This window comes from Thalassophryne amazonica, chromosome 1 (genome assembly GCF_902500255.1).
Source record: "Thalassophryne amazonica chromosome 1, fThaAma1.1, whole genome shotgun sequence".
Classification (NCBI taxonomy): Eukaryota; Metazoa; Chordata; class Actinopteri; order Batrachoidiformes; family Batrachoididae; genus Thalassophryne; species Thalassophryne amazonica.
In genome coordinates, this window is record NC_047103.1 from 23,042,115 (window position 1) to 23,069,171 (window position 27,057).

General features: G+C 41.0%; 2 protein-coding genes across 2 annotated transcripts in view; one reads left to right on the top strand and one right to left on the bottom strand.

The window, feature by feature from the left end:
• The window catches only part of slc4a2b (solute carrier family 4 member 2b), a 133,788-nt gene that overhangs the window by 77,245 nt on the left and 29,486 nt on the right, over positions 1-27,057 (bottom strand). The window contains exon 2 of the mRNA XM_034167135.1: positions 5,291-5,357. The gene's annotated coding sequence lies outside the window, so the exon portion shown is untranslated. The remainder of the gene's footprint in view (positions 1-5,290; positions 5,358-27,057) is intronic.
• LOC117523701 (histone H2B-like) lies at positions 24,484-24,813 on the top strand. The gene has a single exon (XM_034188693.1). It carries the CDS (start codon positions 24,484-24,486, stop codon positions 24,811-24,813), a length of 330 nt encoding a protein of 109 aa, XP_034044584.1.

Here is a 27,057-nt window from a genome sequence, read left to right on the forward strand (position 1 = left end):
AGAAAGCGCTGTAACTAGGTTTAAGGATATGATTCCTTCTTTATGTTCTCTAATGCCATATACCAACACAGTGCAGAGTAGCTACCTAAACTCTGTAAGTGAGATAGAGTATCTCGTCAATAGTTTTACATCCTCATTGAAGACAACTTTGGATGCTGTAGCTCCTCTGAAAAAGAGAGCTTTAAATCAGAAGTGCCTGACTCCGTGGTATAACTCACAAACTCGTAGCTTAAAGCAGATAACCCGTAAGTTGGAGAGGAAATGACGTCTCACTAATTTAGAAGATCTTCACTTAGCCTGGAAAAAGAGTCTGTTGCTCTATAAAAAAAGCCCTCCGTAAAGCTAGGACATCTTTCTACTCATCACTAATTGAAGAAAATAAGAACAACCCCAGGTTTCTTTTCAGCACTGTAGCCAGGCTGACAAAGAGTCAGAGCTCTATTGAGCTGAGTATTCCATTAACTTTAACTAGTAATGACTTCATGACTTTCTTTGCTAACAAAATTTTAACTATTAGAGAAAAAATTACTCATAACCATCCCAAAGACGTATCGTTATCTTTGGCTGCTTTCAGTGATGCCGGTATTTGGTTAGACTCATTCTCTCCGATTGTTCTGTCTGAGTTATTTTCATTAGTTACTTCATCCAAACCATCAACAAGTTTATTAGACCCCATTCCTACCAGGCTGCTCAAGGAAGCCCTACCATTATTTAATGCTTTGATCTTAAATATGATCAATCTATCTTTGTTAGTTGGCTATGTACCACAGGCTTTTAAGGTGGCAGTAATTAAACCATTACTTAAAAAGCCATCACTTGACCCAGCTATCTTAGCTAATTATAGGCCAATCTCCAACCTTCCTTTTCTCTCAAAAATTCTTGAAAGGGTAGTTGTAAAACAGCTAACTGATCATCTGCAGAGGAATGGTCTATTTGAAGAGTTTCAGTCAGGTTTTAGAATTCATCATAGTACAGAAACAGCATTAGTGAAGGTTACAAATGATCTTCTTATGGCCTCGGACAGTGGACTCATCTCTGTGCTTGTTCTGTTAGACCTCAGTGCTGCTTTTGATACTGTTGACCATAAAATTTTATTACAGAGATTAGAGCATGCCATAGGTATTAAAGGCACTGCGCTGCGGTGGTTTGAATCATATTTGTCTAATAGATTACAATTTGTTCATGTACATGGGGAATCTTCTTCACAGACTAGGGTTAATTATGGAGTTCCACAAGGTTCTGTGCTAGGACCAATTTTATTCACTTTATACATGCTTCCCTTAGGTAGTATTATTAGACGGTATTGCTTAAATTTTCATTGTTACGCAGATGATACCCAGCTTTATCTATCCATGAAGCCAGAGGACACACACCAATTAGCTAAACTGCAGGATTGTCTTACAGACATAAAGACATGGATGACCTCTAATTTCCTGCTTTTAAACTCAGATAAAACTGAAGTTATTGTACTTGGCCCCACAAATCTTAGAAACATGGTGTCTAACCAGATCCTTACTCTGGATGGCATTGCCCTGGCCTCTAGTAATACTGTGAGAAATCTTGGAGTCATTTTTGATCAGGATATGTCATTCAAAGCGCATATTAAACAAATATGTAGGACTGCTTTTTTGCATTTACGCAATATCTCTAAAATCAGAAAGGTCTTGTCTCAGAGTGATGCTGAAAAACTAATTCATGCATTTATTTCCTCTAGGCTGGACTATTGTAATTCATTATTATCAGGTTGTCCTAAAAGTTCCCTAAAAAGCCTTCAGTTAATTCAAAATGCTGCAGCTAGAGTACTGACGGGGACTAGAAGGAGAGAGCATATCTCACCCATATTGGCCTCTCTTCATTGGCTTCCTGTTAATTCTAGAATAGAATTTAAAATTCTTCTTCTTACTTATAAGGTTTTGAATAATCAGGTCCCATCTTATCTTAGGGACCTCGTAGTACCATATCACCCCAATAGAGCGCTTCGCTCTCAGACTGCAGGTTTACTTGTAGTTCCTAGGGTTTGTAAGAGTAGATTGGGAGGCAGAGCCTTCAGCTTTCAGGCTCCTCTCCTGTGGAACCAGCTCCCAATTCAGATCAGGGAGACAGACACCCTCTCTACTTTTAAGATTAGGCTTAAAACTTTCCTTTTTGCTAAAGCTTATAGTTAGGGCTGGATCGGGTGACCCTGAACCATCCCTTAGTTATGCTGCTATAGACGTAGACTGCTGGGGGGTTCCCATGATGCACTGTTTCTTTCTCTTTTTGGCTCTGTATGCACCACTCTGCATTTAATCATTAGTGATCGATCTCTGCTCCCCTCCACAGCATGTCTTTTTCCTGGTTCTCTCCCTCAGCCCCAACCAGTCCCAGCAGAAGACTGCCCCTCCCTGAGCCTGGTTCTGCTGGAGGTTTCTTCCTGTTAAAAGGGAGTTTTTCCTTCCCACTGTAGCCAAGTGCTTGCTCACAGGGGGTCGTTTTGACCGTTGGGGTTTTACATAATTATTGTATGGCCTTGCCTTACAATATAAAGCGCCTTGGGGCAACTGTTTGTTGTGATTTGGCGCTATATAAAAAAAAATTGATTGATTGATTGATTGATTGATTGATTGATTTTTCAGCAGCAGGAACTAGGAGAGTAGTCAGGATTGAGGGAAACAATGTACAGCAACATCCTGGATGAAAACCTGCTCCAGAGTGCTCTTGACCTAAATTTGATCTTGAAAATGGCTGTGCACTGACGCTCCCCATCCAACCTGATGGAGCTTGAGAGGTGCTGCAAAGAGGAATGGACAAAACTGTCCAAGATAGGTGCACCAAGCTTGTGAGTATATGTGATTTCTTAGTTTTTTATTTTTAATAAATTTGCAAATAAATAATTTAATCATGTCACCAATTTTGAGGGGAAAAAAAATTATGTAAACATCACCTTGATTCAGTCATTTGTATCAAACACACATTTCACAGGAAAGGAATAAGATTTGAGATACACACTTCATGCCCTACTCATCTGTCCCGCAATGTAAATGCACCTCTCTGGGGTGTGTGTGTGTGTGTGGTGGGGGGCAACTCTGGTATGTTGAAAAATCAGAAGAATTTTGAGCTTGGTTGACAATATTCTACTTGCTTCAAATATCCCCCCCCCCCCCCCCCCCCCCCCCAAAAAAAAAGCAGAGCCTTTTTTTCCCCTTCTCTACAAGATACACTGCACATAAATATCTTCGCAAGAAAAGAGGGATGATTAACACAGGTGAGGTCCTATGAATCTCATCTTGCAGTATTTAACAATCTCAAAGCAACTTCAGAATTTAAGGCCATCTACTCCAGATCTTCATGGGTTCATCCTGTTCCTCAGAGTAAACTAACTCTGGTCTCAGGCCTGTGTCAATAACTCAAAAAAACCCCAGATGAATTCAAGAGACCCTTCATGACTGACACAGTGACAGGCAGGAAAAATAAAGACCTTGTTTATGTGATGCCGAGATTTACCATCTCTGAATCTTTGAGTTGCCATTGCATCATTTTATGTCAGGTCTAATTATTCACAGGTCACATCTCTGAATAAAATTTATTCATACATGTATACGCACTTTTGGTTTGATCCAAAATTGCCTCCAACTACAAAATGGACAAATTTCCCCGTCGTGGGACTACTAAAGGATTATCTTATCACTTATCTTAAACATTTCTGTCAAAAGATTTGTGAAGATCCATTTTAGACAGAGGCAATATAACAAAATATTAACAAGCGCAATTCAACAGTAAATGGACTCCATTTATACAGCGCTTTCTCATCTGCATCAGAAGCTCAAAGCGCTTTACAATTATGCCTCACATTCACCCATTCACACAAGCACACTGATGTCAGGGTGCTGTCATGCAAGACGCTCACTATACACCAGGAGCAACTAGGGGATTAAGGACCTTGCCCAAGGTCCCTTTGTGGTTTTCTGGTCTGGCTGAATTTTGAACAGAGGACCCTCTGGTCTGAAGCCCAAAGCTCAACCACTACGACTCAGAGTTCCTCAGTTTGTTTGAGGAACCACATGCCAAAAATGCCAATATCATTTCTTAAGTTTTTTTTTTTTTTTTTTTATGTACTCTGAGCAACCTTTGGGATTAAAGATAGATAAAAGGTCTGTTTCACATCAAAATCATAAATCACCCAGTAATTATATTTATAGGAAAGTGCAAGCCAGATGGAATCAAAGAATGACTCAAACTCATGGCACGAACCTGGTTTCATCCTACTGTCGGGTGCAGACCACACACGCAAGGTACAGCACCATCAGAGAGCCATAATTAAAGAAGAGTTGAATAAAATGCCAATGAGAATGCCCATTCAGAAATAGAAGCTTGATCATAAGGTCAAAAACCTCAACCAGTAAACAAGCCTGCACTTATAAAAAAACAAAAAATACAAAAACAGGGACAAAGACAGGGAGCAGTTTAGATTACAATACAGGATGGTCAGTTCAGCAGACAAAGCATCTCTGAACAATCCAACCATCTTTTTTGCATGAAAATGTAAACTGATGAGTTGCTGTGACATTACCTCATGGAACAGTGAGATAATTGTTGACCTTGAATTTTATCCAAAATAATGACATGGTGCAAAATTCCACACTGGTATAAATTCATAAAACTCAACACTGCCATCACCACTTTATTATAGCAAATATAGACATATTAAACAGAAGGATGGAGATAATAAAAAGTAAACAAAGAACAGATATTGCTTCACAGCTGTGGCAATAAAAATTTCAGATTAAGGATCAATGCTAAGGATTATTGCATGAGAAGTTTTAATCATTAACCTGTGGGGATTAATTAAAAAAAATGTACTATTGCTATGGATACAGATTACAGGGGCTCAAGTCTGCGTCAGCTGTGTAAGACAAGTGGATACTATGACACAAGTGGGAGGAATGCCGTTATGGTTGAGTAGATTTGATCAGATAAGCATTTCTGAACAAATAAATGTTGGCTAGTAACATATTAAGCAAAACTACCCGACACCCATAGCTTTGCAGATGTGAGGATTTGCTGCATTTTTTTTTTTTCCAGTTTATGCCACCATTAATTTAATATCTGCGGTTTGATAGACCAGTTTACAGAAGAAAATGGGCATTTTTGTCACATTTTGTAGGACAAATGGATTATTCAAAATGTAAAATAATCACCAGATAACTGATGAGCTTTGCAGCCCTGGAAAAAACAAAACAAACCTCAAGACATAAAGTTCAAAACATGGCAACAGGTTCAGAAGCAGAGGTGCAGGAGTGCACCGCTGTACCTTTGTGTGCTTACTGCAGAGAAGCCACCCCAGACATCTGAACTCTGCCGTGAAGAAAGACGCCGGGCTGGTCAGGGTGCAAGACAAAAGCAAACACAGAGACAGAGGGAGATGAAATGACAAAGATGCAGAGCCTGGGCTGATCGTGTGTGCTCTCTCAGACAAACACGCAGCAGCTGATAACTGCAGCCTTCCTTCTCAGGATTATGTTTCCTCCTCCAGCCTGCTGACAAGGAGCCATGTGACTCCAGGACCCATTCAACACTGAGTCACAGGCTGCCACTCAGACAGGCAACACACACACACACACTATGTGTGACATACACTTCATGTCTGCAGGAGAGTCAACCCTGATAATAAATAGTACATTAATAAAAAGGATAAAGTAAAATTTTTACACCACTATTTATATGAAAACTAACTGTCCTGTACTCATGATTGTTCTATTTAAGTAAATAAAAATTTATATTAAAGACAGACTATGAGCTCAGCCACCATGTGACTTAAAAATATCTACTGTGTGCTCAAAATAACTACATAGGTGATTATAAAAAGGATAAAGTAAAATTTTTACACCACTATTTATATGAAAACTAACTGTCCTGTACTCATGATTGTTCTATTTAAGTAAATAAAAATTTATATTAAAGACAGACTATGAGCTCAGCCACCATGTGACTTAAAAATATCTACTGTGTGCTCAAAATAACTACATAGGTGATTTCCCCCACCCCCGCTTTACATTAACCCACAACCAGCTGATCGTGGAAACCAGCAGCTTAGATGACCAGGTTTACTGGCCTTGACATCTTGGACGAACCTATAAGCTTTGTGTAACCAGTGGATCCATCGGCTGCAACATCTAAGAACCTGATTGAGGAATCCAACTGTCTGGGTTTGTAACTCTCCTGGATCAAGACTAAAATCCAGGCTGTCAATGACTTCCTGGACACCATCAGAAGTATATCTGTGACCCTGTTCTGACTGGGGTTGGCATTCTGGCTTTAACTGGATTTAATTCAGATTGCTTACTAGCTGGATGGTGTTCGGACATGTTTCCCACCCATACACACACACACACACACACGTCCAAACTCAACCTGGCTCGAGCCAGTGTGCGTGTCCATAGATGTCAGTGTGCACCTGGTGGATTTTCTTGGTGAGCAGGCACGAGACAGAAAGGTTGTTTGGTGTTCTCACCATTGCAGCTGCATTGAGCTTTGCCACAGTGGAGAGGACACTGTGAGAAAAGGAACGTAGAGAAGAGGTTCGACATCATGATCCCTGAGCTAAATGGATTCTAGCTGCATTTGTGTTCAGAGTCAGACCTTAGTGATTCCCACTCATTCATTCACGCCAAAGAGTTCAATCTTTGTCTCATCAGGCCAGAGGATTTTGTTCCTCATGGTCTGAGAGTCCTTCAGGTGCCTTTTGGCAAACTCCAGGCAGGCTGCCATGTGCCCTTTACTAAGGAGTGGCTTCCGTCTGGTCACTCTACCATATAGGCCTGATTGGTGGATTGCTGCAGAGATGGTTGTACTTCTGGAAGTTTCTCCTCTCTCCACAGCAGAATGCTAGAGCTCTAACAGATTGACCATCAGGTTCTTGGTCACCTCCCTGACTAAGGTCCTTCTCCCCCAATTTCTCAGTTTAGACAGGCGGCCAGCTCTAGGAAGAGTCTTAGTGGATCTGCCGTTCTTCAATTCACAGATGATGGAGGCCACTGTGCTCATTAGGACCTTCAAAGCAGCAGAAATGTTTCTGTACCCTTCCCCAGATTTGTGCCTCAAGACAATCCTGTCTCAGAGGCCTACAGACAATTCCTTTGACTTCATGCTTAGTTTGTGCTCTGACATGCACTGTCAACTGTGGGACCTTATATGTACACAGATGTGTGTCTTTCCCAATCATGTCTAATCAACTAAATTTACCCCAGGGGGACTCCAATTAAACTGTGGAAACAGGATGTGCTTGGGCTCAATTTTGACCTTCATGGCAAAGGCTGTGAATACTTATGTACATGCAACTTCTTAGTTTTTGCATTCTTAATAAATCTGCAAAAATTTCACGTTGTCATTATTGGGTATTGTATGAAGAAAGAGGAAAAAATTAATTTCATCCATTTTGGAATAAGGCTATATCATAAAATGTGCAAAAAGTGAAGTGCTGTGAATACTTTCTGGATGCAGGAATTATATAGTAAAGTTAGACATGGTACAAAAAAAGTAGGCTCCAACTATAATTATTGCTCTATATTATGATGTTCAATACTTACTTGATTAATCATTTATTTAAAAAAAATAGAAGGCATACTGAAGAGTGTGAGCACATTATTTGATGAATATACAGTTCTTTGTGATTCAACGATACCATCCTTTATGGTTGTGTGTGGATTTGACACTTCAATTCCTTCCAAAAGTGAAGCATTTTATGCTTGACCAACACACAACCCTACCACGTTACTGCAAACTATTCAATAGTTATGACATCGGGATTGCCCTTTAAGGGTCACCCATGGTCAAAGGTCATGTGACCACAATAAATGTGGTACCCAACCTCACAGGGGGTGTTTAACAGTAACCACAGCTGTATCTTTGACTAGTTCTATAAAATACCCCACAATTGGACCTTGGCAAGTGAATGTGACTTAACAGATTTGCTTCAAAATCAAAGCACTTTCTCCTTGGCTGATCCTAATTCCACCAAGTTTAGTCCAAACAGAAGAAAAACAGTCACATTGTTCTCTCTTTCACAAACACACATGATCAAAAACAATACCCACGCATGCTAGGCAAAGCATTTGGCAAATAAAACTTGCAGTTTGGGAGAGGACATGTTTTCCAAAAAGATGATAAATTAAATCCAGCATTAAACTCAATTGCCTGCACCAGTCAAGTTAGTCTGGAAGTTTACCCAATGAAAAATGCAACTAAACGCAGACAAACTCTATATATGCTGATGGCGCTTCAGCAGCTTTTAAAGAGAATTTGGATCAATTATAGAGAGATATTTTAAATGACAGAAACTCATACAAACTGATTGAAAGATTCCATTTTTGCCAAAAGCACATAAAAATAGTGACTTTATGGTAACAGAAATGTAATGTTCCAAAGTGGAAATATCCACTGGATGCATATATGCCTCACGTTTGACAGCAATATTAGCTTGATTAAGACTATAAGAGCAAACATGTAAAACAGCATTTTCTGATTATCTTTACCCATATAAGATCATAGTTTGACTGGGCTATAACAAGCAAGACACTTACATGACTCTCATATCTGTTTAAAGCTTGAAATGTTCTCCATCAGGCAGCGTCATTATGTTTCTACAAGGTCACCTTTCCTTTCCATAAGCCTACACCAACGTGGGACATGTTTTTGCATCCAGTCTGAATAAATCACGTGTCTTCAACACCACTGATGCACCGCTGCATCATGAGTGCAACCGTGTCCATTCAGGTGTTCTTCAGTTTGGTAAAAAGGAAAAAGTTGGGGGGCACATGACAATCTGGCAGAGGAAAGCATCACCTTCATGTCGAAACAGAAGTTCTTGACAAATTTGCTTTTTCAAGAGTCCGCATCAGTGGGACCCATCATGCACACGCACTTTGCTGTTGGCGAGTAATTCAGACAATGTGATGGACCTGCTCTTTTGAAATCCCAACTATTTGTTGCAGACATCTTTCTGCTTGACACAGCGATTGGCACAAATCAGCTCGTCCATCCGCACTTGAGGCTATGCATGTGGTTGCTATAGGGTGTCTGCTGAGGGCCAGATCATTCATACTTGCCATGGCTTCGCCCACCTCTTGATTGTAGATATATATATACACAAGCATCACCATAAACAACAACAAATTCATCAGTAATGTCGACTGGTGCACAACCCTCCACCGTGAGGAATTCAGTACTGGTGCCTTATTTCAACAGCACCTCTTTGTACGTTGTTGCCCCCCCCACACACACACATCCGTTATGCCGAAGGTGATTCTGAGCATGCCTGAAATTGCAGATGAAAACTCTTCGGTGTAAAATTCTTCTTCTTACTTATAAGGTTTTGAATAATCAGGTCCCATCTTATCTTAGGGACCTCATAGTACCATATCACCCCAATAGAGCGCTTCGCTCTCAGACTGCAGGCTTACTTGTAGTTCCTAGGGTTTGTAAGAGTAGAATGGGAGGCAGAGCCTTCAGCTTTCAGGCTCCTCTCCTGTGGAACCAGCTCCCAATTCGGATCAGGGAGACAGACACCCTCTCTACTTTTAAGATTAGGCTTAAAACTTTCCTTTTTGCTAAAGCTTATAGTTAGGGCTGGATCAGGTGACCCTGAACCATCCCTTAGTTATGCTGCTATAGACTTAGACTGCTGGGGGGTTCCCATGATGCACTGAGTGTTTCTTTCTCTTTTTGCTCTGTATGCACCACTCTGCATTTAATCATTAGTGATTGATCTCTGCTCCCCTCCACAGCATGTCTTTTTCCTGGTTCTCTCCCTCAGCCCCAACCAGTCCCAGCAGAAGACTGCCCCTCCCTGAGCCTGGTTCTGCTGGAGGTTTCTTCCTGTTAAAAGGGAGTTTTTCCTTCCCACTGTCGCCAAGTGCTTGCTCACAGGGGGTCGTTTTGACATTTGGGGTTTTTACGTAATTATTGTATGGCCTTGCCTTACAATATAAAGCGCCTTTGGGCAACTATTTGTTGTGATTTGGTGCTATATAAATAAAATTGAATTGAAATTGAATTAACAATAGTCAATAAGTAAAGGATTATTTTCATACCAGTTTCACTTTGATATTTTGCTCATTATTGAAATAATGGTATTTTAAGCAGAACTTGTCAGCTGACCCTCATAAATAAGATGTGAAGTATTCCTTCTGATGTATTTAGATTGCTAAAATGCATCGCACGCATGCATGCACCTTAACAGTTCCTTAAATAAAACAGACTGCACAGAGAATCAGCCATTCAATTCCTAATGTAAAATTTTAAGGAGGAAATTCATCCAACACTGGCTTTAAATTTCTAGTTTTTAAAGCAAACCAAAACACTCACATGAACTTATGAACTCCTTGTTTATGAATCTGTACAGGATGTTTAATCATCTGTTAATACACATTTGCTGTGGAAGACATAACTTGAACGATGGCAGGCTGCCCAGTGTTTCTTCTAGTTAATAAATTAACATTTATGAAATGCTAGATATTGTTCAACAGGTGTATTATCAAACTAGTCTTCTTGAAGATAGTTTTTATTTGGGGGTTTAGGCTTACACCTCACCATTTTGAGCAGTTTTCCTTCAGACATAAGAAGTAGATTGTTTTTATTATTATTTTTGCACATTTTTGGCAACAACAAATAAGAGAAGAGTCAAATTAATACAGGCCAATTTACTTATTTATTTTAAGCAGCAAGATTAAATGTGTTTTGCCCGAACAAAGAACAGTCCCATGATCAAACAAGTTGCTTATCATACTGGGAAGTACTCATGAACCGAATTCCACACCAGATTAAGAGTCTCTTGAGCTAAAATATACTGCAGCCCCAAGATGAACGTCTGGAGGGGTAAACTTGCATTTACCATCTCTGGGTGACAAAAATCTGTTTTTACAGTCATATTGTGCCAACATCTCATTTGGAGATTAAAGAGTGTTATTGTGTGTTCTGACCAATACCCCAGGGAGACACCCATCATAATTACAACACGCCTCATAGCTACTTCTTCATCAACTATACTTACTGTAGTTTTTAGAGAATGGGTTTTAGTACATAGAGGTTATAGCAAAGACTAGGGCAATTTTTCACAAAATCAGTACAACATCCTCCAAAGTGACAAAAATAAATCCATGTATGATTTCTGATGGACATGAGCTCACAGCAGTCACATGCATGTCTTGCGGGGGGGCAAAGCCACAAGCAGCTATAATTGTCACCTGCTTCAAATACTGGGGCTTTTCCTCCATCCCAACAATGTTCCGATAACAGAATTATAATAAAGAGCTGTGATGCAATAACAAATCATAGTTTATTCTTAACTATGACTAACAAGCAGTATGTCACCATTTTTATTCTACCACAAAACAAATACAGTATATAAAGGTTTATTCACAAGAAAATTATCAAACCTAGGCTCAAGTCACCCATATGCCATTTTGCAAACTGTAGCTGAAATTTCACATCATCTTTATATCTGGTCATGCAATAGACAGAAATAGAATTCACACTATGCATGGTTTCTCCAGCAGCCTATAACTCCAGAGTTGCCACTGCTGTCTTGGCGTCTTCCTTCACAAATTCCACTCAGTTTGTGACAATTACCTACTCCACACAGATATGCATTTTCCTAAATGACTCATGTAAATAAGAAAACTAGCTGGAAAAGTCATGATTTACACTCAATTTTTTTAAAGGGTACCAATAGGGCAGCACAGTCTCTCGTTTGAACCCCTGTGCAATATCGCGGGATTTGACTACTTCCGGGGACAGCCTATCAATGCGCAACACAAACACAGCATCACTTCACACAGAAAGACTGTGTACGGTTTTGTTTTCAGCTGCAGTCACAGAAGCAGTTGCTTAAAGTGCAGTTTTTAAATCGGTTCCCAGTGGAGAAGGGAAGACCAGGCAAACAGGAGAGGTTGTGTCTGTAGGTTTTAGCAAAATTTATTTTGAATAATGATCATGGGGCTTTATCTGGAAGCACAATTTTTGTTTTATACACCCTCAGTGGTGGGCACAGTTCCGGCAATCCGCTAACCATTAATTATGGAAGCTAATGTTTTCATTATCTGATTAGCTTTTCAGATAACTTTGAAAACCATCAGCAGACCAATTAGCTTCCGATAAATTTAGTTCCAATAATTAAGATCGCTAACATATTTTTGCAACCATCGTGAATAAAGCTTAACAGTTATGTTTTAGTACATGCCTGCCAAATGTTTTGTAGCAGACGGACAGCTGGTTAAAGAAGATAATGCAAGAGAAAAAAGATCATTTCTCTTTACACCATACTGACTTGCCAGCATATCAACCAAGTCATCTGCAGGCATCCAGTTTTAACTTATGGTTAAAATTTTAATCAAACTAATTCTGGACAAGTTATTTAAATTAATGACACGCCTGGTGTTTTATAAAGTGAAAATATCAGCTATATGTTTTAGTTTTAAATTAATGCACTAATCTTGAAGGTTTTAGTGTTTTGGACATGATGCAGTGCATTATGGGTAAAGTTTCATGACAGGAGAAATGCACTGTTGCAAGTTTTCAGGGTCTCGAGCATGCAACCTCTTATTAATGTGATGGAAAGCATAAAAATTTACATTTTGGTTGTATAATGTTCATTTACAATTGTCGTCATGTGGATTCTCTGTGCTGTAGACTGCAACGACTCTCTGGCAAGCAAAGGATTATGGGATATCTACCATCTACTGGCCAGTAAATGGCAGTAGAGACCGCGAAAACTTGCTCAAACAAATATTTCAAATAGTCCATGTCTGCTACATTTAATCTGTGTGCAATTTAATAAATGCAAACCGAATTTCAGACATCTTATATATATATATATATATATATATATATATATATATATATATATATATATATTACTCCGGAACAAAGAGGACAAACAGTTTTGCAAAGGACAATAAGCAGGACATTAAAGAGCAAACAGGAAGCGATCGCAGCTCTGTGATTATTCCCATTGAAAATAATCAAGAAACAGCCTGAGCAACTTCTGAAATGTTTACATAAAACAAACAATAACAACGTCTATAAACCCAGAGAATATATTCACAAGAGTTTTAGGCACAATATACAAAGAGTTTAATGCTGTTGTCCGTGTGCAGTAGCCTGATCAGAGCGTCTCAATGCATTTCTCCTGTCGTGAAACTTTACCCATAATGCACTGCAGCATGGGTGTCCAAAACACTAAAATCTTCACAATTAGTGCATTACTTTAAAACTAAAACATATAGCTGATATTTTCACTTCATAAAAAGCCAGATGTGTCGTTAATTTAAATAACCTGTCCAGAATTAGTATGGTTAAAATTTTAAACATAGGTTAAAACTGTATGTCTGTAGATGACTTGGGTAATATGCCGGCAAGTCAGTATGGTGTAAAGAGAAATTGTCTTTATTCTCCTTCCTCCTCGGTCACCAGGTGTCTCTTACTGAGAGAAGGCTGATCTGACACAGAAGCACTGGGTCGTTGTTGTGTCAGCTTGCCTCTACTGGTGGTTGGCTCTCACTGCGGTATTGTATCACTTCCTGTTCCGGAGCACAGCGGTGTTTTTCTGTATCTGTTAGCTGTTTAATCTGTGCAGTTAGATTGATCTAGTTATCTAGATTACGATTTGTTTCCCAGTGTAATCTTTACGTGCCTTAACTAAAGCACTACTCCTGCTGAATCATCTCTAAATTATTTACACATTATTCACTTTGCATGTTTTTAGGAATCCGCTAGCTTAGCATAGCTACTAGCTCTTAGCCGATTTAGCATGGCGGCTTCTCCTGTCTCTCCCGCACTTTTCTGCTCTGGGTGTGAAATGTTTAGTTATTCCTCGGCCTCCTTTAGCAGTAACGGTACTTGTAATAAGTGTAGCTTATTCGTAGCTTTGGAAGCCAGGCTGGGCAAATTGGAGACTCGGCTCCGCACCGTGGAAAATTCTACAGCTAGCCAGGCCCCTGTAGTCTGTGCAGACCAAGGTAGCTTAGCTGCCGTTAGTTACCCCCTGGCAGATCCCGAGCAGCCGGGAAAGCAGGCTGATTGGGTGACTGTGAGGTGGAAGCGTAGCCCTAAACAGAAGCCCCGTGTACACCGCCAACCCGTTCACATCTCTAACCGTTTTTCCCCACTCGACGACACACCCGCCGAGGATCAAACTCTGGTTATTGGTGACTCTGTTTTGCGAAATGTGAAGTTAGCGACACCAGCAACCATAGTCAATTGTCTTCCGGGGGCCAGAGCAGGCGACATTGAAGGAAATTTGAAACTGCTGGCTAAGGCTAAGCGTAAATTTGGTAAGATTGTAATTCACGTCGGCAGTAATGACACCCGGTTACGCCAATCGGAGGTCACTAAAATTAACATTAAATCGGTGTGTAACTTTGCAAAAACAATGTCGGACTCTGTAGTTTTCTCTGGGCCCCTCCCCAATCGGACCGGGAGTGACATGTTTAGCCGCATGTTCTCCTTGAATTGCTGGCTGTCTGAGTGGTGTCCAAAAAATGAGGTGGGCTTCATAGATAATTGGCAAAGCTTCTGGGGAAAACCTGGTCTTGTTAGGAGAGACGGCATCCATCCCACTTTGGATGGAGCAGCTCTCATTTCTAGAAATCTGGCCAATTTTCTTAAATCCTCCAAACCGTGACTATCCAGGGTTGGGACCAGGAAGCAGAGTTGTAGTCTTACACACCTCTCTGCAGCTTCTCTCCCCCTGCCATCCCCTCATTACCCCATCCCCGTAGAGACGGTGCCTGCTCCCAGACTACCAATAACCAGCAAAAATCTATTTAAGCATAAAAATTCAAAAAGAAAAAAATAATATAGCACCTGCAACTGCACCACAGACTAAAACAGTTAAATGTGGTCTATTAAACATTAGGTCTCTCTCTTCTAAGTCCCTGTTGGTAAATGATATAATAATTGATCAACATATTGATTTATTCTGCCTTACAGAAACCTGGTTACAGCAGGATGAATATGTTAGTTTAAATGAGTCAACACCCCCGAGTCACACTAACTGTCAGAATGCTCGTAGCACGGGCCGGGGCGGAGGATTAGCAGCAATCTTCCATTCCAGCTTATTAATTAATCAAAAACCCAGACAGAGCTTTAATTCATTTGAAAGCTTGACTCTTAGTCTTGTCCATCCAAATTGGAAGTCCCAAAAACCAGTTTTATTTGTTATTATCTATCGTCCACCTGGTCGTTACTGTGAGTTTCTCTGTGAATTTTCAGACCTTTTGTCTGACTTAGTGCTTAGCTCAGATAAGATAATTATAGTGGGCGATTTTAACATCCACACAGATGCTGAGAATGACAGCCTCAACACTGCATTTAATCTATTATTAGACTCTATTGGCTTTGCTCAAAAAGTAAATGAGTCCACCCACCACTTTAATCATATCTTAGATCTTGTTCTGACTTATGGTATGGAAATAGAAGACTTAACAGTATTCCCTGAAAACTCCCTTCTGTCTGATCATTTCTTAATAACATTTACATTTACTCTGATGGACTACCCAGCAGTGGGGAATAAGTTTCATTACACTAGAAGTCTTTCAGAAAGCGCTGTAACTAGGTTTAAGGATATGATTCCTTCTTTATGTTCTCTAATGCCATATACCAACACAGTGCAGAGTAGCTACCTAACTCTGTAAATGAGATAGAGTATCTCGTCAATAGTTTTACATCCTCATTGAAGACAACTTTGGATGCTGTAGCTCCTCTAAAAAAGAGAGCTTTAAATCAGAAGTGCCTGACTCCGTGGTATAACTCACAAACTCGTAGCTTAAAGCAGATAACCCGTAAGTTGGAGAGGAAATGGCGTCTCACTAATTTAGAAGATCTTCACTTAGCCTGGAAAAAGAGTCTGTTGCTCTATAAAAAAAGCCCTCCGTAAAGCTAGGACATCTTTCTACTCATCACTAATTGAAGAAAATAAGAACAACCCCAGGTTTCTTTTCAGCACTGTAGCCAGGCTGACAAAGAATCAGAGCTCTATTGAGCTGAGTATTCCATTAACTTTAACTAGTAATGACTTCATGACTTTCTTTGCTAACAAAATTTTAACTATTAGAGAAAAAATTACTCATAACCATCCCAAAGACGTATCGTTATCTTTGGCTGCTTTCAGTGATGCCGGTATTTGGTTAGACTCTTTCTCTCCGATTGTTCTGTCTGAGTTAGTTTCATTAGTTACTTCATCCAAACCATCAACATGTTTATTAGACCCCATTCCTACCAGGCTGCTCAAGGAAGCCCTACCATTATTTAATGCTTCGATCTTAAATATGATCAATCTATCTTTGTTAGTTGGCTATGTACCACAGGCTTTTAAGGTGGCAGTAATTAAACCATTACTTAAAAAGCCATCACTTGACCCAGCTTTCTTAGCTAATTATAGGCCAATCTCCAACCTTCCTTTTCTCTCAAAAATTCTTGAAAGGGTAGTTGTAAAACAGCTAACTGATCATCTGCAGAGGAATGGTCTATTTGAAGAGTTTCAGTCAGGTTTTAGAATTCATCATAGTACAGAAACAGCATTAGTGAAGGTTACAAATGATCTTCTTATGGCCTCGGACAGTGGACTCATCTCTGTGCTTGTTCTGTTAGACCTCAGTGCTGCTTTTGATACTGTTGACCATAAAATTTTATTACAGAGATTAGAGCATGCCATAGGTATTAAAGGCACTGCGCTGCGGTGGTTTGAATCATATTTGTCTAATTTGTCTAATAGATTACAATTTGTTCATGTAAATGGGGAATCTTCTTCACAGACTAAAGTTAATTATGGAGTTCCACAAGGTTCTGTGCTAGGACCAATTTTATTCACTTTATACATGCTTCCCTTAGGCAGTATTATTAGACGGTATTGCTTAAATTTTCATTGTTACGCAGATGATACCCAGCTTTATCTATCCATGAAGCCAGAGGACACACACCAATTAGCTAAACTGCAGGATTGTCTTACAGACATAAAGACATGGATGACCTCTAATTTCCTGCTTTTAAACTCAGATAAAACTGAAGTTATTATACTTGGCCCCACAAATCTTACAAACATGGTGTCTAACCAGATCCTTACTCTGGATGGCATTACCCTGACCTCTAGTAATACTGTGAGAAATCTTGGAGTCATTTTTGATCAGGATATGTCATTCAAAGTGCATATTAAACAAATATGTAGGACTGCTTTTTTGCATTTACGCAATATCTCTAAAATCAGAAAGGTCTTGTCTCAGAGTGATGCTGAAAAACTAATTCATGCATTTATTTCCTCTAGGCTGGACTATTGTAATTCATTATTATCAGGTTGTCCTAAAAGTTCCCTAAAAAGCCTTCAGTTAATTCAAAATGCTGCAGCTAGAGTACTGACGGGGACTAGAAGGAGAGAGCATATCTCACCCATATTGGCCTCTCTTCATTGGCTTCCTGTTAATTCTAGAATAGAATTTAAAATTCTTCTTCTTACTTATAAGGTTTTGAATAATCAGGTCCCATCTTATCTTAGGGACCTCGTAGTACCATATCACCCCAATAGAGTGCTTCGCTCTCAGACTGCAGGCTTACTTGTAGTTCCTAGGGTTTGTAAGAGTAGAATGGGAGGCAGAGCCTTCAGCTTTCAGGCTCCTCTCCTGTGGAACCAGCTCCCAATTCAGATCAGGGAGACAGACACCTTCTCTACTTTTAAGTTTAGGCTTAAACTTTCCTTTTTGCTAAAGCTTATAGTTAGGGCTGGATCAGGTGACCCTGAACCATCCCTTAGTTATGCTGCTATAGACGTAGACTGCTGGGGGGTTCCCATGATGCACTGTTTCTTTCTCTTTTTGCTCTGTATGCACCACTCTGCATTTAATCATTAGTGATCGATCTCTGCTCCCCTCCACAGCATGTCTTTTTCCTGGTTCTCTCCCTCAGCACCAACCAGTCCCAGCAGAAGACTGCCCCTCCCTGAGCCTGGTTCTGCTGGAGGTTTCTTCCTGTTAAAAGGGAGTTTTTCCTTCCCACTGTAGCCAAGTGCTTGCTCACAGGGGGTCGTTTTGACCGTTGGGGTTTTACATAATTATTGTATGGCCTTGCCTTACAATATAAAGCGCCTTGGGGCAACTGTTTGTTGTGATTTGGCGCTATATAAAAAAATTGATTGAATTGATTGATTTAGCTTTTATCTGTAACTTCTGCAAAATTTTGGGGGGGGTTATAGGTTTTGCTTTATAAAAGATACCTTTCCAGTTAGCAGATTAACGGTTATTATTTGGTTAGCTGTGCCCACCACTGTACACCCTTTCATTTAACCCCTTTATCACCCACCCTCAAACGAGACTGTTGTTGTTCATTCGTCGGAAGCTGTTTTGTTCGGGGTCACCACAGCGAATATAGTCAGAGCCGCATTGGTAACTGGCACAAGTTTTACGCCGGATGCCCTTCCTGACGCAACTCCAGTTTCACCTGGAGAAACACACACAGCCGCTGGTGTTCCAAAGAGGTCTCCCATCCAAGTACTAACCAGATCCCGCCCTGCTTAGCTTCTGAGATGTGACGATCTGAGATCACCCTCAAACGAGACTACAGTGTCCAATTGATTTTGATTAGACAAAAACAAGTTGAATTGCATTACTTTGCAAAAACAATGTCGGACTCTGTAGTTTTCTCTGGGCCCCTCCCCAATCGGACCGGGAGTGACATGTTTAGCCGCATGTTCTCCTTGAATTGCTGGCTGTCTGAGTGGTGTCCAAAAAATGAGGTGGGCTTCATAGATAATTGGCAAAGCTTCTGGGGAAAACCTGGTCTTGTTAGGAGAGACGGCATCCATCCCACTTTGGATGGAGCAGCTCTCATTTCTAGAAATCTGGCCAATTTTCTTAAATCCTCCAAACCGTGACTATCCAGGGTTGGGACCAGGAAGCAGAGTTGTAGTCTTACACACCTCTCTGCAGCTTCTCTCCCCCTGCCATCCCCTCATTACCCCATCCCCGTAGAGACGGTGCCTGCTCCCAGACTACCAATAACCAGCAAAAATCTATTTAAGCATAAAAATTCAAAAAGAAAAAAATAATATAGCACCTGCAACTGCACCACAGACTAAAACAGTTAAATGTGGTCTATTAAACATTAGGTCTCTCTCTTCTAAGTCCCTGTTGGTAAATGATATAATAATTGATCAACATATTGATTTATTCTGCCTTACAGAAACCTGGTTACAGCAGGATGAATATGTTAGTTTAAATGAGTCAACACCCCCGAGTCACACTAACTGTCAGAATGCTCGTAGCACGGGCCGGGGCGGAGGATTAGCAGCAATCTTCCATTCCAGCTTATTAATTAATCAAAAACCCAGACAGAGCTTTAATTCATTTGAAAGCTTGACTCTTAGTCTTGTCCATCCAAATTGGAAGTCCCAAAAACCAGTTTTATTTGTTATTATCTATCGTCCACCTGGTCGTTACTGTGAGTTTCTCTGTGAATTTTCAGACCTTTTGTCTGACTTAGTGCTTAGCTCAGATAAGATAATTATAGTGGGCGATTTTAACATCCACACAGATGCTGAGAATGACAGCCTCAACACTGCATTTAATCTATTATTAGACTCTATTGGCTTTGCTCAAAAAGTAAATGAGTCCACCCACCACTTTAATCATATCTTAGATCTTGTTCTGACTTATGGTATGGAAATAGAAGACTTAACAGTATTCCCTGAAAACTCCCTTCTGTCTGATCATTTCTTAATAACATTTACATTTACTCTGATGGACTACCCAGCAGTGGGGAATAAGTTTCATTACACTAGAAGTCTTTCAGAAAGCGCTGTAACTAGGTTTAAGGATATGATTCCTTCTTTATGTTCTCTAATGCCATATACCAACACAGTGCAGAGTAGCTACCTAACTCTGTAAATGAGATAGAGTATCTCGTCAATAGTTTTACATCCTCATTGAAGACAACTTTGGATGCTGTAGCTCCTCTAAAAAAGAGAGCTTTAAATCAGAAGTGCCTGACTCCGTGGTATAACTCACAAACTCGTAGCTTAAAGCAGATAACCCGTAAGTTGGAGAGGAAATGGCGTCTCACTAATTTAGAAGATCTTCACTTAGCCTGGAAAAAGAGTCTGTTGCTCTATAAAAAAGCCCTCCGTAAAGCTAGGACATCTTTCTACTCATCACTAATTGAAGAAAATAAGAACAACCCCAGGTTTCTTTTCAGCACTGTAGCCAGGCTGACAAAGAATCAGAGCTCTATTGAGCTGAGTATTCCATTAACTTTAACTAGTAATGACTTCATGACTTTCTTTGCTAACAAAATTTTAACTATTAGAGAAAAAATTACTCATAACCATCCCAAAGACGTATCGTTATCTTTGGCTGCTTTCAGTGATGCCGGTATTTGGTTAGACTCTTTCTCTCCGATTGTTCTGTCTGAGTTAGTTTCATTAGTTACTTCATCCAAACCATCAACATGTTTATTAGACCCCATTCCTACCAGGCTGCTCAAGGAAGCCCTACCATTATTTAATGCTTCGATCTTAAATATGATCAATCTATCTTTGTTAGTTGGCTATGTACCACAGGCTTTTAAGGTGGCAGTAATTAAACCATTACTTAAAAAGCCATCACTTGACCCAGCTTTCTTAGCTAATTATAGGCCAATCTCCAACCTTCCTTTTCTCTCAAAAATTCTTGAAAGGGTAGTTGTAAAACAGCTAACTGATCATCTGCAGAGGAATGGTCTATTTGAAGAGTTTCAGTCAGGTTTTAGAATTCATCATAGTACAGAAACAGCATTAGTGAAGGTTACAAATGATCTTCTTATGGCCTCGGACAGTGGACTCATCTCTGTGCTTGTTCTGTTAGACCTCAGTGCTGCTTTTGATACTGTTGACCATAAAATTTTATTACAGAGATTAGAGCATGCCATAGGTATTAAAGGCACTGCGCTGCGGTGGTTTGAATCATATTTGTCTAATTTGTCTAATAGATTACAATTTGTTCATGTAAATGGGGAATCTTCTTCACAGACTAAAGTTAATTATGGAGTTCCACAAGGTTCTGTGCTAGGACCAATTTTATTCACTTTATACATGCTTCCCTTAGGCAGTATTATTAGACGGTATTGCTTAAATTTTCATTGTTACGCAGATGATACCCAGCTTTATCTATCCATGAAGCCAGAGGACACACACCAATTAGCTAAACTGCAGGATTGTCTTACAGACATAAAGACATGGATGACCTCTAATTTCCTGCTTTTAAACTCAGATAAAACTGAAGTTATTATACTTGGCCCCACAAATCTTACAAACATGGTGTCTAACCAGATCCTTACTCTGGATGGCATTACCCTGACCTCTAGTAATACTGTGAGAAATCTTGGAGTCATTTTTGATCAGGATATGTCATTCAAAGTGCATATTAAACAAATATGTAGGACTGCTTTTTTGCATTTACGCAATATCTCTAAAATCAGAAAGGTCTTGTCTCAGAGTGATGCTGAAAAACTAATTCATGCATTTATTTCCTCTAGGCTGGACTATTGTAATTCATTATTATCAGGTTGTCCTAAAAGTTCCCTAAAAAGCCTTCAGTTAATTCAAAATGCTGCAGCTAGAGTACTGACGGGGACTAGAAGGAGAGAGCATATCTCACCCATATTGGCCTCTCTTCATTGGCTTCCTGTTAATTCTAGAATAGAATTTAAAATTCTTCTTCTTACTTATAAGGTTTTGAATAATCAGGTCCCATCTTATCTTAGGGACCTCGTAGTACCATATCACCCCAATAGAGTGCTTCGCTCTCAGACTGCAGGCTTACTTGTAGTTCCTAGGGTTTGTAAGAGTAGAATGGGAGGCAGAGCCTTCAGCTTTCAGGCTCCTCTCCTGTGGAACCAGCTCCCAATTCAGATCAGGGAGACAGACACCTTCTCTACTTTTAAGATTAGGCTTAAAACTTTCCTTTTTGCTAAAGCTTATAGTTAGGGCTGGATCAGGTGACCCTGAACCATCCCTTAGTTATGCTGCTATAGACGTAGACTGCTGGGGGGTTCCCATGATGCACTGTTTCTTTCTCTTTTTGCTCTGTATGCACCACTCTGCATTTAATCATTAGTGATCGATCTCTGCTCCCCTCCACAGCATGTCTTTTTCCTGGTTCTCTCCCTCAGCACCAACCAGTCCCAGCAGAAGACTGCCCCTCCCTGAGCCTGGTTCTGCTGGAGGTTTCTTCCTGTTAAAAGGGAGTTTTTCCTTCCCACTGTAGCCAAGTGCTTGCTCACAGGGGGTCGTTTTGACCGTTGGGGTTTTACATAATTATTGTATGGCCTTGCCTTACAATATAAAGCGCCTTGGGGCAACTGTTTGTTGTGATTTGGCGCTATATAAAAAAATTGATTGAATTGATTGATTTAGCTTTTATCTGTAACTTCTGCAAAATTTTGGGGGGGGTTATAGGTTTTGCTTTATAAAAGATACCTTTCCAGTTAGCAGATTAACGGTTATTATTTGGTTAGCTGTGCCCACCACTGTACACCCTTTCATTTAACCCCTTTATCACCCACCCTCAAACGAGACTGTTGTTGTTCATTCGTCGGAAGCTGTTTTGTTCGGGGTCACCACAGCGAATATAGTCAGAGCCGCATTGGTAACTGGCACAAGTTTTACGCCGGATGCCCTTCCTGACGCAACTCCAGTTTCACCTGGAGAAACACACACAGCCGCTGGTGTTCCAAAGAGGTCTCCCATCCAAGTACTAACCAGATCCCGCCCTGCTTAGCTTCTGAGATGTGACGATCTGAGATCACCCTCAAACGAGACTACAGTGTCCAATTGATTTTGATTAGACAAAAACAAGTTGAATTGCATTACTTCATGAACACATTTTAAATTCTGCACATACAACACAAGACTGTCTATTTTAAGCAGGACACCCATACATACTACACTGTGTATAAAGACAATCGTGCATCAGTGTGGACTTCTTCTACAAAGCTACAATACACCAAATTTAGTACGCTGATGACTTGTAACACTGAGTTCCGTAGGGGCATATTTTAAAATATAACCACTGACCAACATTTAACATTAGCCAAAACAAGGATTTTAGGCTTTAAATCTTCCACTTTATTATTTATCAAAAGCATTAACACAACAAAGCATGTTCTCTCTGCTCCTCCTAAAACTCTACTCTGCCATATTCATAGACAAATCAAGGACAAACTTTTAAAATGCCAACGTCTTTCAACACCTGACAAACAAGCAGATATCAAACTTCCAAAGTCCCATAAATAGAAAAGATGAGCTGACAGAACTCACCAGAATCCTGAACAGCGCCGTCACCTACGCAGGGCTCCTATGCCATCTGCAAAATTTAACTGCACTCTGACTGTGGCAGCCAAGTGAGTTAGAGTCCCTGTCTCAGTCCTTTTTGTTTGAAGTATCTCTGTAGATTGGAAGTTACCAGCCTGCTTCAGACAAAGCTTTCAGCATAGGGCCTCCCTGCTCTGCTTTTCACGGCCCAGTGACCACACTAACTTTATCTGAGGATTCTGGACTTCAACAGGACTGTGCCAAGCTATGTGCACACAGTCACTGGAACACTTCCAGTGTCAAAGCTGACAACAGCTGCACTCGGTATATGTACACCCATCTTTATGTTGATTAGTGCTCCCTCCGAGCACTCGGTCAGCAGTGGCTATGCAGTGTTTACAGCTAAAGCTGCACCTGTCTTTGGTGCAGACTGGCAGTCCCATTGTCTCAAAAGGAAAAAGATGTTTGAATATTTTGAGAGCCAATACACAGACTAAAATGAAAACAAATTAAATTTTACAAATGGTGTATACAGCAGCAGAGGGATGACTGAGCAATTTTATTTTAAAGTAGTTGTGTTTTACTTTAACGTTGGATACAATGAGTGTAAGAAGTATGAGCAGAAATAGAGGCAACAAGCGGCACCATAAAGTTCTTCGTGATAACATCCAGGCAATCACCAACCCCACTATCCGCCGTCTGGCTCGCTGTGGTGGCGTCAAGTGGCTCTCCGATCTTATCTATGAGGAGACTCACAGTGTGCTGAAGGTGTTCCTGGAGAACATGACACGTGATGTTGTCACCTACACTAACCACGCCAAGAGAAGACTGACCACTATGAATGTGGTGTACACCCTGAAGGGGCAGGGAAGGACCCTGTACAGCTCTGATGGTTAAGCCGCTTCACTGTCTGTAGAGTCTGTGGAAAAAAGAGCATTTAGGATGTTTGTGTGCATCAGTGTGTGTGTGTGTACAGATACTGCTTGGCGACTGTGCTCTGGACAAAGGTTCTCATGAAAATGAGCCCAACAGCAGTGTTTCCACCCCTAATGCCATTCACCAATCACACACAGGGAGTCTCACAGTTTCATTTGCATGCAGTGTGTATAAATCTCTGAAAAAAAAAATCTCTGAAATATCATTTGTTTCGTCTAAATATTGCTGAAAGGATCAGGAACATGCCTGAACCAGTGAACTTGAGGCCCAAGAAGGCAGAGACTAAGACCGCTGGTAAGGGAGGTAAGAAGAGAAAGAGGAGCAGGAAGGAGAGTTACGCCATCTACATGTACAAGGTGCTTAAACAGGTCCATCCTAACACCAGCATTTCTTCCACGGCCATGAGAATTATGAACTCATTCATCAACGCCACCGAGGCGCACTACAACAAGTGCTCCACTATATCCACGCGGGTATTTAGTCACCTGTGTCCGGGAAATGCTGCGGGTCCTGACGGCCTCACCCTCAGAGTGCTGAAGGGATGTGCTATCCAGTTGTGTGGGATTTTCTAGCACATCTTCAAATTGAGCCTGAGCCAAATGGTTGTTCCTGAGTGGTGGAAACCTCATGTCTGGTTCCTGTGCCCAAGAAGAAGAACCCAAACAGACTTAATGACTACAGACCCATGGCCCCAACATTACATGTAATTAAGTCACTGGAGAGGCTCATCCTGACACACCTACGTACAGTCTTCAAATCATCGCTGGACCCCCATGCAGTTTGCGTACTAGCCCAACAGAGGAGTGGAGGATGCCATCATCTTCATGCTGCACAGAGCTTATTCTCACCTGGAGGAGGCAGACGACATTGTGAGAGTCATGTTCTTTGACTTCTCCCGTGCGTTCAACACCATCTGCCCTGACTTGGTCAGCAGTAAGCTACTGGACATGAAGGTGGAGGCTCCACTGGTGGCCTGAATTACCAACTACCTCACAGGCCGCCCATAGAATGTGAGTCTTCGGGAAATTACATCCGACACCATCAAGAGCAGCACGGGGCACCACAGGGGATGGTCCTGTCTCCCTTCCTGTTCAGACTCTGTACCTCAGACTTCAGGTTCCGGTCATAGTCCTGCCACTTGCAGAAGTTTTCGGATGACTCTGCCATTGTGGGCTGCATTGGCAGTGACCAGGAGGCTGAGTAAAGGAGTGTGGTGGACAGGTTTGTGGAGTGGTGCGGACTCAACATATCCAAGATGAAGAAGCTGGTGGTGGACTTTAAAGGACGGAAGACCTGTCCGAACCCAGTTACCATGAATGGAACAGAGGAGGACATTGGGGACTACTATAAGTACTTGAGTATCCACATAGACAACAAACTGGACTGTAAACACAGATGCTATTTATAAGAAAGGTCAGAGCTGACTGTTCTTCCTCAGGAGGCTCAGATCTTCACTGTCTGCAAAGATATGTTGCAGATGTTTATTACTCTGTGGTCTCCAGTGTCATCTTCTATGCTGTAGTGTGCTGGGGCAGCAGGCTGGAGGCAGCTGACACGAACAGACTCAACAACCTCATCAGGATGGCTGACTCTGTCCTGGGGGTTGCACTGGATTCTGGTGGAGGTGACAGGAGAGGAGAATGCGGAGGAAGCTGCTCAGCAACCTGTGCAACACCTCTCACCCCATGTATGCCACACTCACATCTTGTCAGAGCACCTTCAGTCGTAGACCGAAACCACTGAGGTGCACCACAAGAAGTCTTTCCTACCTGTGGCAATCAGTCTGTATAATTCCTCCCCCTGATGAATACATAACAAACAGCTATTCAGAGTTATGTGCAACCAGTGGTGGGCACAGCTAACCAACAAATTATGTTGATAACCGTTAATCTGAAAAGTTAACTTTTATAACGCTAAACTGATAATCCCCACCCCCCAAAAAATAGCGGAAGTTACAGCTAAAAGCTAAACCAATAACTTTTAATATATTCAATCAATCAATCAATCAATTTTTTTTTATATAGCGCCAAATCACAACAAACAGTTGCCCCAAGGCGCTTTATATTGTAAGGCAAGGCCATACAATAATGATGTAAAACCCCAACGGTCAAAACGACCCCCTGTGAGCAAGCACTTGGCTACAGTGGGAAGGAAAAACTCCCTTTTAACAGGAAGAAACCTCCAGCAGAACCAGGCTCAGGGAGGGGCAGTCTTCTGCTGGGACTGGTTGGGGCTGAGGGAGAGAACCAGGAAAAAGACATGCTGTGGAGGGGAGCAGAGATCGATCACTAATGATTAAATGCAGAGTGGTGCATACAGAGCAAAAAGAGAAAGAAACAGTGCATCATGGGAACCCCCCAGCAGTCTACGTCTATAGCAGCATAACTAAGGGATGGTTCAGGGTCACCTGATCCAGCCCTAACTATAAGCTTTAGCGAAAAGGAAAGTTTTAAGCCTAATCTTAAAAGTAGAGAGGGTGTCTGTCTCCCTGATCTGAATTGGGAGCTGGTTCCACAGGAGAGGAGCCTGAAAGCTGAAGGCTCTGCCTCCCATTCTACTCTTACAAACCCTAGGAACTACAAGTAAGCCTGCAGTCTGAGAGCGAAGCGCTCTATTGGGGTGATATGGTACTACGAGGTCCCTAAGATAAGATGGGACCTGATTATTCAAAACCTTATAAGTAAGAAGAAGAATTTTAAATTCTATTCTAGAATTAACAGGAAGCCAATGAAGAGAGGCCAATATGGGTGAGATATGCTCTCTCCTTCTAGTCCCCGTCAGCACTCTAGCTGCAGCATTTTGAATTAACTGAAGGC

Bases quoted from the DNA above. Each gene is read 5' to 3' on its own strand.
- LOC117523701 (XM_034188693.1), top strand. From the start codon at position 24,484: ATGCCTGAACCAGTGAACTTGAGGCCCAAGAAGGCAGAGACTAAGACC.